This window comes from Colletotrichum aenigma, assembly GCF_013390185.1.
Source record: "Colletotrichum aenigma strain Cg56 chromosome Unknown KSG_Cg56_contig08, whole genome shotgun sequence".
NCBI classification, from domain to species: domain Eukaryota; kingdom Fungi; phylum Ascomycota; class Sordariomycetes; order Glomerellales; family Glomerellaceae; genus Colletotrichum; species Colletotrichum aenigma.
In genome coordinates this window covers 721,625-738,951 of record NW_023500914.1, presented here as the reverse complement: position 1 = coordinate 738,951, position 17,327 = coordinate 721,625, and the positions used below count along the sequence as shown (strand labels likewise).

The window sequence follows — 17,327 nt, the reverse complement described above, 5'->3', positions numbered from 1 at the left end:
GTCTCAATAGTCCGTGCTGTCAAGTCCTGCGTGGCTAACTAGTAGCCAGTATCTACCTATTCTCCTTTTCCCAATTGTGGTTGGACTTTGTCCCTGGCTGGGAGCAGTAGCTGCGTCTCAATTGGCCCCAGCTCTCCCTCCCCGTGCCTGATCCGATGGCTTGGAACGCCAGCCTTGAGAATTGGGTTAAACTCTGGATATCATCTCTCTTGAACGGAAGAAAAGGAACCGGCCAAACTACCAAGGTGTATTGGGACGCTTCATCGGCATATGTTCGCAGCTGTGCTGCAGATCCAATAGTGCAAGCAGCCACCGACTCATACAATGACAGCTCTATTATACTCAAATCGCCGGCTTCGGCTGACTGATGGTCGCTTCCAGGAAAGTGCGATTCTGCATGCCGCGGGCGGCAGCTGCCAAGCGTGATGTCGGGCGGAAAGAGCGTTGCAGGTAAACGGACAGCCATCAGATTTGTCTCCTTCCCTCGTCATCTGGCACTTTTTTCAAAAATGCAGCCGCCTGCAGTCGACCTTCAATTCTGTGTCTTCAGTTTCTCCCACGCCAGTTCTGTGAGTGGAAATCTGGAGGTGCTACTGAAGGGCAACTGAGACACCTTGAATGTCAGGATATCCCCAAGACACGCGCAACTACTGCTGATAACCTCGCCTCGTGGAATGTTGGGCCACCGCGTTCTCCGCATCTATTAGAAGGCTTCGGCATCCCCATTGCGATCCTCACCAGACCTGCCCACAGCACCATCACAGGGCCGAGGCTTCGACATCATGGACTTTTACTCGCTAAATCTCGCCGTCTTCGTGGCAGGCAACGGCTACCTGCTGTACCGGCAGTATCAGCGCCAGCAAGACGAAGTTGTTGAGGAGCTCAAGCAGGAGGCTTCTGGTGCGGACTACGGCTCTGATGGGGAGGCCGAGCACCAGGGCTCGCTCCTGGGAACCGACACCAAGGCTGCTGCCCGCCAGTTCCAGCTCGACTATTTCCCTGTCTACGCCCTTGCGATGGCGGCGGATTGGTTACAGGTATTGTGTTGGCGACGGGTGGTGCGTGGGAGCCAAGCTGACATCCGCAGGGCCCTCACATCTATGCCATTTACAAGTACGAGAAGAACATACCCGAGAAGGTCGTTGCTGCGCTCTACGCCGCCGGCTTTGTTTCTGGCGCCATCTCCGCCTCTTTTGCCGGCGAGCTCGCTGATCGATACGGCCGTCGTCTCGCTTGCCTCACGTACTGCGTCACCTACATCCTGACGTGCCTGACCATGCTTTCCGACAACCTCTTCATCTTGTTCGTCGGTCGTTTTGCCGGCGGTATTTCAACCACTCTCCTTTACAGCGTCTTCGAGGCATGGTTGATTACCGAGTACCACCAGCGCGGCCTGTCCCAGAGCAAGCTCAAGCTGGGCGCTATCTTCGGAAACATGACCACCATCAGCTCCATCGTTGCAATCCTGTCCGGCATTATTGGCGACATCCTGGTCAACTTTCTCGGCGGCCGGGTCTGGCCGTTCATGGCTAGCGCTGCGTGCTCTGGTACGGCCATCGTGCTCATTCTCAAGTCATGGAAGGAGAATTACGGAGGCCTGCAGAATAGCCAGTCAAGTTCTTTGGCCGATGTCAAGAGTGGAATTCAGTCAATCTTGGCCAATGCACGCGTCGTGGCCTTGGGTCTTACATTGACCTTCTTCGAGGGTTCGATGTACCTCTTTGTTTTCTTCTGGTCCGCAGCGCTGAAGAGTGCCAGAAACAAGGCTGGTTCAACGGAAGAACTGCCGTTCGGTCTCATCTTTTCGAGTTTCATGTGCTCCATGATGGCCGGGTCTGCGTTCTTCTCCCTCTACACCAAGACGCACACCAAGGAGACGACATCCCTTATCCTGATGATTGCGGTCCTCACCGTTAGCGGTTGCTTGTCGGGAGCCATCTTACTGGAACAGGAGCAGTTGCTGTTCTGGGCTCTCTGCATGATCGAGGCATGCATTGGGGCCTATTTCCCAAGCATGTCGTTCTTGAAGAGCGAAGTTGTGGAGGACAGTACTCGTGGGCGTGTGTACAGTCTTCTGAGACTGCCTCTCAACGTATTCGTCGTCGTTGCGCACAGTCTTGACGAAGAAGGTAAGTCGTCCGTTCCGAGAGGAACACTCAACGTGCATGCTGACTTCATGTACAGGCGACGGTCATCGCAACATGGTCTTCATCACCTGCGCGGCTTTGCTGTTGGCATCTTTCTTCATCATCAAGAAGAGCTTCCCTGCCTAAACGCCTTGTCGCTCGGGGCCATGTTACGTAACGGCAAGGTGCATCTGATTGAAGGGTGTTGAGGGCGTATGGACAAGTTTATGAAATGTCCATTCAGCATGGGCGTGGGCATGGGTATATTCAAGGCATGGCATTTGCATCAGGTACGGGTTCTGTGGAGAGCGATGTATAATTGGCATGAACATTGATATGTGGCTTAATCACGGTCAGACATCCTTCATAGACTGGAAATTTCTGGAAGAGCATCAAAAGGAAGCAATCTGGCCTGTTGGAGCCATGTTGAACGTGAAGCGAGGCTCCCCCAGCAAAAGGAGATATTGACGACCAGGATATGTGACGATGCCGCCAACCAAAGGCCGGGGAACGAGGTCGTGGGGTTGAGTGACCGAGTTCAACGCAGGGGCCTGTTCTCATTGGGGGTTGGGTTTCCGTTTCATCAGCTCCAGCTTCCTTCCCCTTTCGGGGTATTTGGCTGCCGCGTGCCGTGTCCTACAAGTATCGTGTGCTTCTTTTTTGCGATGTGTCCACCTCCAGTTTCCCCCTCCAACTCTCTGAAGGCCTCGAACAGTGCACGGCAGCGATTGACATTCCGAGTGAGCGCTCCTCGCGTGGCGGCGTGCCATTCGTAGTGAGGTGCATTTAAGATCCTTCTACTTGCAGTCGTCAACCCCGGCTCTTGCAGTCCACACCGCACTTGTTTTGCGGAACCCCTTGCGAACCGGTTCGACTGAGCAGCGATTTGAGTGGCCAACTCAAAATTCACCCTCCACCGTCCAAGGGGACTGTTTAATGCAGAAGTCGCATTCGAGGGAGGAGAAGAGGGGGAAGGAAAAGGCCGTTGGTTTTAGCAGAGAGAAGGATCAACTGCCAGCCTCTTCCCGTCGCTGCTCTTTATTCACTTGTCTCTGATTGCTGAGCGTCAATCGGGTTGTGTCTCCCGTCTTTCATCTCATTCTATACCAATCGACGTCTTTCCTCAACTTCGCCCTTGCTTCTTCAGAATTGACGCTGGAGAGAAGTGGTGGGCTTATCACACGAGCATCGGATTGCGCGCTTGGTCCAAATCATTTTGGTGTAACCATCCAACCAACGGCCAACCAGCGATAAGGGACGCCCATTCAACTGCGTCTCCCCTTTCCACGACCACTTTTGCCAAACAAACGTGAAAACCGGGAAACTGGCGAAGACCTCGGAGCTCTCTTTTCAACCAAGTTCTGCAAGTTCTCTGACGTGGGACTGGACTTCAACAAGGGGAGATTCTGCACCAGCGAGAAAAGCGCGCTACGCACCTGCCAACTTCCTCAAACGACAACCTACCAACCAGCCACTGCAGCAGCCGTTTTTATCGGTGGTCGCATGACATCCAACTGCAGGCGCGCTAGAGGCTGAGGGGAAATTCGCAGTGCAAAAAAAGGAGGAGACGAGACGGAGTGAAGAAGGGACGCAATCCTGCAGCGGAACGACAGGCAGGCGCGGGTTTATTAATACCAAGATCAAGCCACCCAACCGAGGCGCACGACTCGACGGTTATCTCGACACCAGGTGCAGCGAGATTCCCGACCGATTCATTGCCCGGCCAGATCTGCCTGAACCCAGAAACCAGCAACGAGAAACCACGCAACAGCACACACCCCGAGATCCAGACTTGGGGTGAGGGACCCTGCCTTTTTTGAACTGTTGGACGACTGCACGAATCATCACGAGCATTTGAACGAAGCAGAAAACGCAAACGAAACGAGCCAGCGCCCAGCATTAGCCATCCCTTTTCACCTACTCGCTGTTCTCACCTTATTATTCCCCATCCGCATAATCCCATAATTCTTCATTTTATTACAACGGCCAATTATTCCAGTCACCAATCCAACCAGCGAGAGAGATCGGAAATCAAGAGAGGCCCGCCGTCGCCCAACTGCGACTTGCACGAGGACAGCAGAGTTTTTGGGATTTTGAGCGAGGAATTTTTGGCGCGGCCAGCGAAAGAAAGCCCTTGCTCCAGTCCAGTCCCCCCCCCCCCCCCCATCGGCGGCTTTCCACCCCCGGGATATCCCCATTCATGACCTCATTGGGGGGAGCAAACCTGGGTCCTCGTCGTCTATCCGCAGCGTCACACCCGGGAAACTAATTACAGACGGGCCGTTTAAACGCGTGCTGTCTCCTCCAAAGGGCCGAAACTGGGACTGCGCACTACTACCGGACGGAAATCGCCAGCCTCACCTCACCAGTGCCGCAATCTGCTGCCCAGCAGCTGTTGTAGGCTGCAGCTAGGTGGTGTGTCTGTGTGTGCCAGGCAAAGCGGCAGCGCGATTATCGTCGGCGTCGCTTCGCTGCAGTCACCGTATTGCGACTGCTGCTTCTGCTGCGATTGCGCCCGCCTGCATCTCCATCCGCATCTCGCAGGTTGCACGCAGCCTGTAGCTGCGAGAGTCTAGAACGTCCGCTCGTACGCCGGGACGTCTTTATCTCTCGCCGATAGGAGAGAACGCCGGACATTTAGCCGTCGTTCCGTCCCGAAAGTCTAGAGGGAGAAAAGAAAACACCGCAAAGGCGGCAGTCTCGCGCCGCGCCCGCTTCGAGACCTGCATCTGGGACACCCGCTATCTCACTCACACCAGACACCGGCCACATTGTCGGGCTTCATCCGGGAGGGAAGCGCCGAACAGCAGGCGCTCGGGTGGCCTTGGCAGTAGACCCGGCCAACACCAGGACCGTGTCTCGCGAGACCAAGGAAAACAACAGCCACATGCAAATGCAATATGACAGGATGTCCGAGGTAGCAGTGGAGGACATGGACTACGTTAATGACTTTGACGACGGCGTCGTCGGCGCATATCACGACACGGAGGAGGTGGTGTTGACGCTCGGCAGCGGCGGCTTGGACGAGATCAACGGCGGCAGCGGCAGTGAGCGGCAGCCAACAGCAGCAACAGCAACAACGTTACCGAGGAAGACTCCAGGACCTGGGCACCGGAGAAGGAGGAGCAGCTTCCTGGTCTCCCATGGGGTCTCCTCGTTTTGGTACGGCCTTTGCTCGGTCGTGTTATTAGTGCTTGTTCTTGTAAGTACCCGGCCTGCGGTCGCCGTATTTCCTTCTGTTTGGACAGCCAGTTCTATCACATTTTCTCCATGATCCATTCTCATCCCCCCGTCCCAAAAATCACCCGTCATTCTGAATCCACTACCCACATCACCCTGAGCACGCGCACAGTCTGTATTTTTCGTTTTATTGATTGGGGGTTTTCCTTCTGTGGCTGCCGTTCGAATTGGTATCCCTATTTCTCCCTCTCGTCAGTGGCGTCTCTCCATTTCCGGCATGTTCGGTGGCCCGCCCGGTGGATGTTGGACGGGAGCTTCTTCGGCGCAGAAGTGGGACCGTGGAGCCGGGGTGGTTTCGCGTGTCGTGGTTCCCACGGAAGGCGTGCAAGTGCCTGGAGTTGCCTCTCTCTCCCGCATCGTACCAGCAAATCATCACAACTGATTGGGGAACGGATGAGTTGTTCGCCCATCGACGTTGCCCGACTTTTTCTCGGTGCATATCACGGGGGCTCCAGCTTTTTGGGGTCCTCCCCCGGGGGTCGCCTCCCCCTCCTCCTTCTTGTGCTTCAGGCGATTTTCCGAGCTTGGGAAGAAGAGCCGCGAGCGTGGGAAGGTGTGGGATGAGAGATGCTGCACCTACAGACTGGAGACTGGAGAAAGCAGGGGACTCGGTGAAAGCCCGCGAGAAGCACCGCGAGGGAAATGCAGCGTCCAGTGGCCGCCCGCTCCAGCTCCAGAAACCTGGACCCAGCGCCGCCGGCAAAGCCAATTGGGGACAGCGGAGGGGCCGAACTTGAGCCAGCGGGCCAATAGGCTGGATGGGCGTGGTCGAACTCCGGCGCCGAGCTTTTTCCAGCGTGTTTCCTCTTGCGGCGGGCGGGTTCTGGTCCGTGTCAGTGTCTGTCTGTTGTTTTTGGCGGGCATGACGAGGTCTCGCAGCAGACGGCGTTGTTGGTGGGCAGGCACCTCAGTGAGGACCCAAGGCCAAGCACCTGGTTGCTCGACTGGACCCAGCAGCCTGACATTGGACGTTCCCCGCAGCTCCCAAGGACAAGGACAAGGACCAAGGACCAAGAACCTGGTGTCCAGCCAGCTGTCGTCGCCTCACGTCACGCTACCTACCTGCCTGCCTGACGCTGCTGCACTGCTTCGCTGCATCCAGCCATAGCGGGATGTTGAGACGATATGTTGCTTGTCAGGCGTAGAGGGTGCTGGTGTCCAAGACCCGATTCCAACACGCAGCTTGTTGCTCCGTGCTGCCCCAGTCGAGAGACTTGCAGCTCTGCAACCGCATTTCCATCTGCAAGTTGCGCTGAGAGTAGCCATTGGGTTGCAGGTTTCCTCTGGGGTTAACCGTCAGCTCCGGGTTCTGGCAGGCCAGCTCTCTCCCCCGTCTTGTTCTGCAAATACCTAGGTACCAAGGCACTGCAGTATCAGTGTGTTCCCGGTCCTGGCCCTTGGCTCGGCTGGGCTGTTCTCGGCGAACTGTCAGGATCATGAACCGTCAGTCAGGTCAGATCAGACGGCCACAGTTCCTCATGCATGTTCAGACCAACGTCGTGGCCAAGTTGCAGCAGTCCCCTACCAAGCCAGGGGACCAGGCTACCCAGCTGGAAAGTCGTGTGTGTGTGCGGCGCTGGGGGGGGATTTTCTGGAAGACAGATGCACGAGGCCTGTCACCCCACCACATCATTACCTCATTTTCCCGCGATTTCTTTTTTTTCTTCAAGCACACTCCTCACTGAAAGAGGCACTCTGTAGCGTATGTGCAAGGTACCTGACTTGGGCCTGGCCTGGCCTTGCCTTACCTTACGTGCTGAGGCGCTAGCGACATGCCTGCTGGGGCTCCAGTTTGCTCCACGCGTGTGCTCCGTACTCCATGCTCCTTGCTCCATGTTCCGCTCCATGCCAATTGACCACCCCCGTCCCCCGTCCATTCCTCTGCGATTTCGTCACATACATCATCCTCGAAGCTCCCACTCTTCCCTCCCCTAAGCCCTCTCATTATTTTTGTTGACTTTTTGTCTCTACCTTTGTATACCCTCACATCCTTACCTCCCATCTTCATCCATACCTATTTCCGAGAATCCCATCATCTATCTCCCTTGGCTGTCCTACCTTACTGTCCTACCTTGCCTACCCACCATAACATCCATCCACCCTCCATGACGAAAAGCGTCTGCTAGCCAATCTCGTAAACTAATCTTCCCTCTTCCTCTCCCTCCTCACAGCTCGCGCAGCTCCTCCTCGGCAACGCCAAGCTCCTACTCCTTCCTCAACACCTACAGCTCCAACAACTTCGTTCCTCTCTTTCTTTCCCCTCACACCCATTCTTCCATCCTTCTCCTCCATTCTACTCCCCTTCGGCTCAAATATTCCAGGAGCCAGTCTGCGAGAACCCCGCGCCGTTCCCAACCACACCTCCAATCTCGAAACCACTCACAATGGCGCTCGAAGCAGAGACAAAACGTGTCGTCGACCAGTTCGAGGTCACCGATGTCTACTTGAACGAAGCTGTGACGGAGTTCCTCGGCCAGATGCGTAAGTCGAATGACCCCTCCCTCCCGAAGCAATTGCTTGCGTTGCTTCCTTCCCGCTGCAGCTAAGCTACCTTGCTGGAGCTCCCAGCTGGGCGATGCTCTGTGCGCGAATAAGTGTGCGCGCACAGCGCAAAACACCTTGAGCTGTCTGGTTGCGGGAAGGCGCGAATAACCCCGCAAAGAATTGAAAATTAACGCGAGCAATTTCTGCAGACGAGGGCCTCGAGAAGGACGGAACGAGCTTGTCCCAAATCCCGACCTACGTCACTGGTGTCCCCAATGGCACCGAGAAGGTAATTACACAGCAGCGGAGAAAGCTCCCCAACTCCCCTCACGCCAATGCTGACGACCGCAGGGCCTTTACTTGGCCGTTGATCTCGGCGGCACCAACTTCCGCGTGTGCTCCGTTCAGCTGAACGGCGACACCACCTTCAACCTCACATACAGCAAGGTCGCGATCCCCAAGGAGCTGATGGTCGCCAAGAAGGCCGAAGACCTGTTCTCTTTCCTGGCCAAGCAGATTGAGCTCTTCCTGCGCGAACACCACGCCGAACACTTCGAGCAGCACGTCCGCCGTCGTCAGACCTACAGCGCCCCCGAGGGCTACCGCGACGAGCATGTCTTCCGCCTCGGCTTTACCTTCTCCTTCCCCGTCCAGCAGCTCGGTATCAACAAGGGCAACCTGATTCGCTGGACCAAGGGCTTCGACATCCCCGATGCTGTCGGCAAGGATGTCTGCGCTCTGCTGCAGACCGAGATCGACAAGCTGCACCTTCCCGTGCGCGTCGCCGCTCTCGTCAACGACACCGTCGGAACTCTTATGGCGAGATCCTACACGTCCACCGGCAAGTCTGGCTCGATCCTCGGCGCCATCTTCGGCACCGGTACCAACGGCGCTTACCTCGAGAAGCTGTCCAACATCAAGAAGCCCATTGTTGGCGACTACGAGGCTGCCACTGGCGAGATGGTCGTCAACGTCGAGTGGGGCTCCTTCGACAACCAGCTCAACATTCTTCCCAACACCCCCTGGGACGCTCAGCTTGACAAGGACAGTGTGAACCCCGGTATCCAAATGTTCGAGAAGCGCGTGTCTGGCATGTTCTTGGGCGAGATCGTCCGACTGACCATCCTTGACATGCTCAAGGACGAGAAGCTGTCCCTCTTCAAGGACGCGAACTCGAGCTTCAACGACTGGAAGTCCACCACCGACATCAGCCCCCAGTCCGGCATGTTCAAGCAGTGGGGTCTCGACAGCGCCATCATGTCTGTTGCCGCCGCCGACAACACCCCAGAACTCTCCACTCTCCGCCAAGAGCTCGAATCGGCTCTCCACGTGTACAGCCCCTCTCTCGAGGACGCCCAGGCCTTCAAGGCTGTCGCTGGTGCTGTTGGCCGCCGCGCTGCCCGTCTCTCCGCTGTCGCCATCGCTGGCATCGTCATCCAGTCCGGCAAGCTTGAGGACCCCAACGAGGAGGTCATTGACATTGGTGTCGACGGTAGCTTGGTCGAGCACTACCCCTTCTTCCGCGACATGATCTACGAGGCCCTGCGTGCGATTGACAGCATTGGAGCCAAGGGTGCTGAGAAGATTCGTATTGGCATTGCCAAGGATGGAAGCGGCGTCGGCGCTGCACTGATTGCCCTCGTGGCGGCTGGCATGGAGAAGGACTCGGACGTTTTGACGGAGTTCAGACAGAACGTCAAGCGTGAGCTCGATACCATCCCAACACCACGTAAGTGTCTTGCACCGGTCACGGAGCACTGCGAAAACGCCGATACAATCCCCATTGTTGTACCCTCAAACTAACCTCTCTGTGCTTCCTTCTAGGCGAGGAGCCCGCAATTTCCAACACAACACTGGCCATTAGCGGCGCAGTGGGTGTTGCAGCCATTGGGGCCCTGTGGTGGTCTCGTTATAACCGTCAATGAGTGTGGATGATGGGATGAACTGTCATGAATGTGTGTACGTGTGAAAAGAAAGGGAAGAATGATGGCGGGCGGAGGTAAAGCATTTGGGAACAAGGGAAGGGGTGACAAAAAAGCAGAGACCACCCACCACCACTCTGGCTGGGCAAGCATTTTCAGCATGCTGTTCTTGATTCGGGGTTTTTTTTTTTTCAAAATATTTTTTGGACGTTCGAATTTTTCCATATTCGAAGCTGGGGTCATGGAGTTGGGAAGAGCAAACTTCGAATTTTCTGTTTTGTTGTTCTACTACTTGCTCAAAGTTGTACATTGGCTCCTTCTGGAATAAAGAAGAAACAACTTTTGGCATCCTTTTTTTGGTCTCTATTTCCTTCTTGGTCTATGGTGATGCTTGGCACAAAGTGTTTCGAATGATCCTGCTAAATGATTTGCCAGTCCCAACGCCACCTCTCAAGGTTTCCATCTGTCCTTATCAACTTGTTCCCATTAATTGATCCTCCCCAAATTCTCAGTCAGGTTCTAACTCTGGAAAGCAGCGGCCGGGTACGCGCGATCCTTCTTCTTCCTCGCCGCCGAGCTGCTTCGCGAGCTCGCACCGGAGGCGCTGTTGCTCCGCGGCGGCGCGAGCATGGGCGGCGCCATGTCGGCCGGCAGGTCGTTCCACTCCGTCTCGGCGCGTCGGTTCTGGAACGATTGGCCTGACGGCGTCATCAGGGGCCTGTCCACATCGCCATTCGCGCCTGCGGCCATGCGCGTGTTCATCGGAGGAAGGTTCGCGACGGCGGCGGTGGGACCGGCGGGGATCGGGGCAGCCATTGTGGAGGAGGTTTGGTTGGGGCGGTGACTGCTGGAACACAGAGACAGCGGTCCACTGGAGCGGCGGACGATGTAAGCCGAGTCTGGGCGGAGCTTGATGTAGTAGCCCCTGAGTTCGTCGCCGAACTGTTCGAAGCCGCGCGAGGTGTACCACTTTATGCCCTCGTCGTTGTCTGTCCAGACGTGTGCGTAGACGTGGCGGAGGTTGACGCCTGGGACAGAGGAGGCGGCGGCGATGATGTTATCGAGCGTTGCGGTCGCGAGGCCGTGGGAGCGGTAGGGGGAGAGGAGGGCCAGGGACTGGATGTAGAGGGCGTGTTCGGGCTCCGAGGAGATTGTTGTCGGCGGGAAGGGAGAGGGTTCGACTCGAGAGACGACGCCGCCGATTACTTGGGTGGTCGTGGAGGAGGAGGAAGTGTCGGACCAGGTTATTACGCGGGAGAAGGGGCCTTGGAGGGCGCCGGCGTAAAATTGCTCTGGGTAGGCGACGGGGAGCAACAGGGAGTTTATGCGGCGGAGAGCTTGGATGTCTGTCGGGGTAACAGGGCGGATCTGCGCGGACGGGTGGACGGACGAAGCTGTCGCGAGAGGTGGTGGTGATGGTGTCGTTGCTGTCGAGGTGGGGGTTTGCGTTGCGGGGGGAGGGGCAGCTGCAGCTGGAGGAGGAGCTGCGGGTGCCGGGGTGAACTTGGTTGATGACGGAGGAGGTGCGTAAGACGGTTGTTGGCGGGGTTGGAAGAAGGATTTTATGGAAGATTGGGTTGGCTTCGTCTGGGGGAGAGACATGGTGGCTTTCGATTTTGGGGTGTTCGTATGTCGGTGTAATTATATGTTTGGCGGAAGCGAGAAAGATTCAGGGTCCAAGGGTCGTTGAGGTTGCGAGGGATTGGTGCTTCTAGCCAGATGTGTCTATGATGGGGGTTGACGTAAATTCAAATTCAGATTCGCACTATTTACACGCGAGCGGCCAAAGGTGGTGGTTATTTGGTTGCGGAGTGAGGAGGATGTCGATGTATCCGGCGAGGGCGACGATCAGCGTCCCAAAGGAGAGGTGCGAGTGTGGAAAAAAGGATGAAGTTTCGGGACGGAGTTGGAATGTCTCTGAATTCTGAATGGTTGCGACGCAGTGACGGAGCCCAGGCCAGGCCCTTGCGGGAAGGGGCGGGCGCTGGTTGGACAGGCCGGGGAACCTGAGGGTGGTGGTGGTGGTGACCCTTGTGACGATGGCGGGAAGGTTCAGAGACAGGTGCTCTTACCACGGGTGCCTCCTAAAGCCAATAATTTCCAGTGAGGGAAGGAGTCGAGCGCCGCAGAATGAGATGCACTGATGCAGGGAAGGAGCCGACGGCAACCGGCCCCACCTGACCGACTCAATGGCGCTTGCCTGAGGTCGACACTCTTCAGTTCATCAGAGATCCCAGATTCGGGCGGACTGGGCCGGCAGGGGAGAAAGATGGAATGGTCCAGCTCGTTGTCGCTAACACAAGGGTTTTGGTTTAGTGCCAGCCAACAGAAATGTGTCCACTCCCGGAGCAAGCCAGCGCCCCAAGCTCCAGGCCGTTGACAAGTGAGGCTGGTTGTTGAGCCCCCTTACTTTGGACGGACAGGGAGGCTTTCTGCTGGTGATGGATGATGCAGTGCGGCGGATTACGTGCTGCACGGGCGGTCAAGACTTTCTCCGAGAAACCGATGCTCTATGGTTTCTGCCGCCCGGGGTGTTATCGTGAGGCGCGAGGTTGGCCTGGGGTCAAGTCCCTAAAAGGGGAGCTAACTCAGGCACATGCATACGCTGATGGGCCTGAGTTCGCAGACCGAATCCGATGGCCCGGGGCGGGTATCATGTTGTTTCTGCAGCCACTTCAACTGACCCATGACTTGGAGTTGAAGCTGGCCCGATGCAACTCTGAATGGATGAGGTGGTCATCTTACGACGAGATGCAGCTAAGGCGCTCTTGGTGTCTTCGTTCGGGCAGTTGCAGTCGAGAGTGATGCGGTGTAAGTCGCTGATTGAACCGCTAAACCGTCAAATTACCCTTCCGCATCAAAGAGCACATCGGAAAGCCAATGACGAATGCTTGCAATGCATTTTAGGTAAAGGTAGTTGAGGTAGCTCAAGGTAAAGGGACCTTGCAATGGCAGTTGGTGGACAAGAAGCGGTTTGAGCTCTTGTAAAGCTGCTGCCCAGTGGACCGCTTAGATCAATCAAATGTCGACAGTTCTGGGAAGTTGCGTTCGGGCAGTTCCCCGTTTGTACCTTCAATTCCGCCTGCCTTGCTCTTCTCCGTCCTGTTCCCTTGGCTTGGCAATTTCTGCTCCGGAAAAACTGCCCATTTCTTGACTTTCCATTTTGCTATTTTCACATCTTCAAATCTTCCCTCCGCTCCGGTTTCCCGAGTCTCTTCCACTCAACAACTTTCCGGACCGGCGACAATCAACTTCAAATCCCTAACCGTACCAGTGCCTGATTCGGAATAGGATCCTTGTCCGCAGAGACGAACGACCAAAAGTCGCCTTATTAGCTGAGCGGTCGACACGAGGCTCGTGCTTTCCAATTGTCAAGTCAGTCGCTGGTCGCCTGCCGCTGCTAATAATTATCGCCGATACATACCACCTCCTTGCAAACCCGCGGCGTTGCACCCTTATTACTTCAGCAAGCAAGGTTCCGAAACTTTTTTTTGGCCGCCAACTCTTCCAGCTTGACCTCATCTCACACTGCTACCGCTGCCCCCTCGTCAGCCCGTGTGGCACCTTTTTTAGTTACCCGTCAACCCGATTCAGATTCCACAAACCTGCACACACGACCACAAAGCTTCGCCCTCTGAGGCTGCCATCACCACCCCCCAATTTCTTCCCTCAGCCTTTGTGCGCCGTTCGACCGTCCCTTGGAGAGATGGCTTCCAACACGGGCAAGGCTGGAGTAATCGTCGCTCCCGACGATGCTGGCAGCATGGAGAATCTTGTAAGTGCTGGCCCTGCCTCGAACTTGGCGGATGGTGCACCCAGCCATCTCGATCGCAAATTAACACCACCGCGATATGCCGCCGGTGGGATGACATGATGCTGACAATTTCGGCGCGAAGGCTCATTCGGTGCTCGACGACTTAATGTACAATATCGTTCACGACCTCCTGCTCAAGGTGCACCGCGACGAGAAAATGGCGAGGGCCACCACGGCCGCGATCCGTGTCGAGAAGCTGGCTTCCGATGCATCAGAAAGCTCGACGCCTGACTCGAAACCCGATGTGCGGATCGAAACCGATGCGGCGATATACGAAGACGGCAAGGTGATGCTCAAAGGCAATCCCTTGAAGACAACGACCGAGATCCTCTGCCCGAGATGCCACCTGCCTCGATTGCTCTACCCGACCGACGGCAAGGGGGCGAGAAAGCCCGATCCGAGCGTCATCTACTGCAAGAAACACCCTTACATCGACAAGCCTGGCTACGACATCTACGGCCAGACCTGGGTTCAGCCGGGCCCTGGAAGAGGCAAGAAGAAGAAGGACATGAAGCCTGACCCGAATATCGAGTCTCCCGCCCCTGGAGAAGGGCGCCCTGCTAATGTGCTTTCGTTCCCGTCAGCCACATGCAGCAAGTGCAAGCGATGCATCCTCGTCACGAGACTCAACAACCACATGGGATCGTGTATCGGCAACAGCGGCCGTAACGCGAGTCGCGCTGCGGCAGCCAAGATTTCAAACGGCAGCAACGGCGCAAGCCAGAACGACGGAACACCCCCATCGAGCCAGAAGGCGACACCAGCGCCTGCATCACGAGCCTCGAGCCCAAAGAAGCGCGACAGTGAGGAAGTGGCGGCACCGGAGGAAGAGGAGGAATCGGAAAACAGCCATAAGAAGAAGAAGATGAAGCCAACGGTCATGACGAAGAAGGTGATTCTCAAGACTAAGGGCCCCAAGAAAGACAAGGTCAAGACCAACTCACTGCTGAGCCACGAATCGAAGGCGGGCGACGACGATGACAATTCCACTGTCGAGGTTGCCCCTAAGAAGGAGAAGAAGGAGTCTAAGGAGGGCAAAGGCATCAACCCGGCTAAGAAGTTGAAGCTTGGCGCCGCGAAGCCGCCCTTATCGTCGCCGCTGTCGAAGAATGGCAATGGTAGAACCGAAGATGCAGAGTCCGAATCGTCCGGCACGTTGTCATCGCCGCCAAACTAGAGGCTTGGCGGCACAACTGGCCGCGGAGCGCTGAAAACCCCCAGCTCCGGCTCCGGCTCAGGCTTCCAGCAAAGCTCTGGCTTTGCTACCGTATCGGAACCTGAGTCTCAGTCTGTTCCAAGAAGCAATCCTCCAACTGATTCCGGTAAACGCCATCTGCCGCCGACACCTCCGCCTGGACCTGCTTCGTCACCGTCTATTTCGAACACCAATAAGATATCGAAGAGAACGTTCGATGAATCTGCTACTAAGGGTCAAAAGAGACCCCCAGACAAGATCAACGACCAGTCCAAGAAGAGACGCTGCTCGTAACAACCATTTAACATCTACATTATCCCTTTATTCTCTTCAACATGCCCGGCCTGGTTGAGTATCGAACCAGAAACAAGACATCACTCATCCCGGAACATTGGAAACACCGGAGCCAAAAGCAGATCAGGGAACTGATCAACTGTCGGGTTCCAGACCGACACATCATCTTGTATTCAAACAAAGATTGGCACCGCAGTACAACAGACGCTCTTGATACACACACACCTTCACACTCAACAACATTGCATGAACTGGGAGTTCGCTGGGTAGGAGTGGTGGTGGCTTATCCCATACAATTCTTCTGCATCACCTGGAAAGGCGGATGACGGCGTTCAAGAGACTGCGGTTATTTTAAAGGCATTGACTCAATGATATTGATTCCCCATTGATTACGCGTAACTTGAGTCTACTGATGGAAGTGATGACTTGTTGCAAAAAGGGGGCAGCCGCTTCTAGAAATGTCGTAAATGATCGAAGAAACACGCTGACTAGTCGACAACATCCTGCGTCGTAGCTTCCCGGGATTGAGACAATACTCTGCTAGATAGGTCAAAATATGCTGAGGACTTCTATTGGAGAAGACACTGAGGTGACGCTGTCTTCATCCCCCTTTTTTTATGAATCATTTGGTGAATGGTGAGATCAGATTGAGCTGCCTAATATCCGCTGCGGGTGGATAACCAAGTGAAGGTGCCGAGTTCTCTTTGACGCAGTGAGGAAGGAGCAGCCCAAGAGGGCCGGGCCGCCTCACAGCGCAAGGCGGCAGGAAGGCTTATCAGTTGCACAATGCCTGGCTGCTACCGTTGAGGTCGGTGGTCGAACGGTTGTTCGACTTCCTTCTGAGGCTACTCGGCCTTCCCAGCGTGGGACTTCAATCCTTCGAATTTACCGTCTGCCCTTGGGTCTAATGCGTTGGGTCGCTCGTTTTGTCATTTTGACTTTATTTCGTCGTCGTTTTTGGTATTCCACTCTTTTTTTCTTCTTTTATTCAATAAGAGCAGGAAATCTTATATGCTACCAATTCTATGCTGCCTAACGTGTGTCACGATGCTTTTTATATCCTCAGGCGCCTGAAGCAGTCTAGATTCGCAACCGCCAACGCCATAAACGCCCGTTTCTCCAAAGGTATCTCAATATCTATCCGCGCGCGCGTATTCTCCTCCATCACTCCTCCGGCTCACCCTCCTCAACGACACTCGCCCGGACGATCTTGACCTCCTGCAGCGGCCTGTCCTCGGGGCCTGTCTTCACCAGCCCCATCCTCTTGACGACGCTCAGGCCGCTCTTGACGCGGCCGAAGATGGTGTGCTTGCCGTCGAGCCAGGGGGTCGGGGCGAGGGTGATGAAGAACTGGGAGCCGTTGGTGTCGGGGCCGGCGTTGGCCATGGAGAGGACGCCGGCGCCGGTGTGCTTGAGGCCCGGGTGGATCTCGTCGGCGAACTTTTCGCCGTAGATGGAGGTGCCGCCGCGGCCGGTGCCGGTGGGGTCGCCGGCCTGGACCATGAAGTTGGGGATGATGCGGTGGATGATGGTCGAGTTGTAATAGCCGCGCTTGGCGAGGGTGGCGAAGTTCGTGCAGGTCTTGGGGGCGTGGGAGGTGTAGAGCTCGAGGATGATGGTGCCCTACCGTTTGGGATTTTGGTTAGCTTGGTTGCGGGTTTGCGCAAGAGGAAAGACAGGGAGTGGACTTACCATTGAGGTTTCGAGGGACACGTTGGTCGTCATGATGGCTTTCTTTGCGCTGTCGCGACTTGTTTGTGCCAGCTAGAAGATGGGAATTCGCGATGGAGGGGTTGTCGGAATCGTGGACGAGGCTGCGATGTAGCGGCCCGCGACGCGGTGAAAGCAAGCAAGCAGCAGCGATTGAGTTGGGACGATGGTGGGGAGCTTAAGCCAGCCACCCGCCTGCCGCCGAAGAAAATCAGGCAGTTACGGTGCGTGATTGGTCGCGCAGGTCAGGTTAGCGGGATCTGGGCCGCTGTGGAGATGGGCCCCGGGTCCCTGTCGTGGTACCTACCTTGCGGCGCGCTGGTTTCTGGCCAGATCCTGCATCATTTGCTGGATGTGCCTGCCTGCCGAGCTGTCTGAGTGTGAGGCTAAGCGCATCTTTGGCAAGTGACTTCAACTCTTGTTCCTGCAAGTTGCAACGCTCGTCCATCCCTCTCGCAGCCTCCAAAACTGGACGGATCTTTTTCTGTGGAAGTCCGGCTCTCTCTTTTTCCAGAAGGACCGGGTCCGGCAAGGTGTCTCTG

General features: G+C 55.9%; 5 protein-coding genes across 5 annotated transcripts; 3 read left to right on the top strand and 2 right to left on the bottom strand.

Moving 5' to 3' along the window:
- Positions 1 to 782: 782 nt before the first annotated feature.
- Positions 783 to 2,273, top strand: Mfsd5-0 (Molybdate-anion transporter; the record flags this gene model as incomplete). Its single annotated transcript, XM_037327008.1, has 3 exons — positions 783 to 1,037; positions 1,088 to 2,129; positions 2,185 to 2,273. 3 exons carry the CDS (start codon positions 783 to 785, stop codon positions 2,271 to 2,273), a joined length of 1,386 nt encoding a protein of 461 aa, XP_037173733.1.
- A 5,477-nt stretch (positions 2,274 to 7,750) lies between these two features.
- Positions 7,751 to 9,775, top strand: glkA-0 (Glucokinase; the record flags this gene model as incomplete). The annotated part of the gene is made up of 4 exons (XM_037327007.1): positions 7,751 to 7,847; positions 8,060 to 8,139; positions 8,202 to 9,579; positions 9,675 to 9,775. The coding sequence occupies 4 exons, from the start codon at positions 7,751 to 7,753 to the stop codon at positions 9,773 to 9,775; spliced, it is 1,656 nt and encodes a 551-aa protein (XP_037173732.1).
- Positions 9,776 to 10,291: 516 nt separating this feature from the next.
- san (putative N-acetyltransferase san) lies at positions 10,292 to 11,374 on the bottom strand (the record flags this gene model as incomplete). Its single annotated transcript, XM_037327006.1, has 1 exon — positions 10,292 to 11,374. The coding sequence occupies one exon, from the start codon at positions 11,372 to 11,374 to the stop codon at positions 10,292 to 10,294; it is 1,083 nt and encodes a 360-aa protein (XP_037173731.1).
- Positions 11,375 to 13,478: 2,104 nt separating this feature from the next.
- CGCA056_v011759 (uncharacterized protein) lies at positions 13,479 to 14,763 on the top strand (the record flags this gene model as incomplete). The annotated part of the gene is made up of 2 exons (XM_037327005.1): positions 13,479 to 13,547; positions 13,669 to 14,763. The coding sequence occupies 2 exons, from the start codon at positions 13,479 to 13,481 to the stop codon at positions 14,761 to 14,763; spliced, it is 1,164 nt and encodes a 387-aa protein (XP_037174344.1).
- A 1,476-nt stretch (positions 14,764 to 16,239) lies between these two features.
- Positions 16,240 to 16,800, bottom strand: CYP1 (Peptidyl-prolyl cis-trans isomerase-like 1; the record flags this gene model as incomplete). The annotated part of the gene is made up of 2 exons (XM_037327004.1): positions 16,240 to 16,698; positions 16,768 to 16,800. 2 exons carry the CDS (start codon positions 16,798 to 16,800, stop codon positions 16,240 to 16,242), a joined length of 492 nt encoding a protein of 163 aa, XP_037174298.1.
- Positions 16,801 to 17,327: the final 527 nt, after the last annotated feature.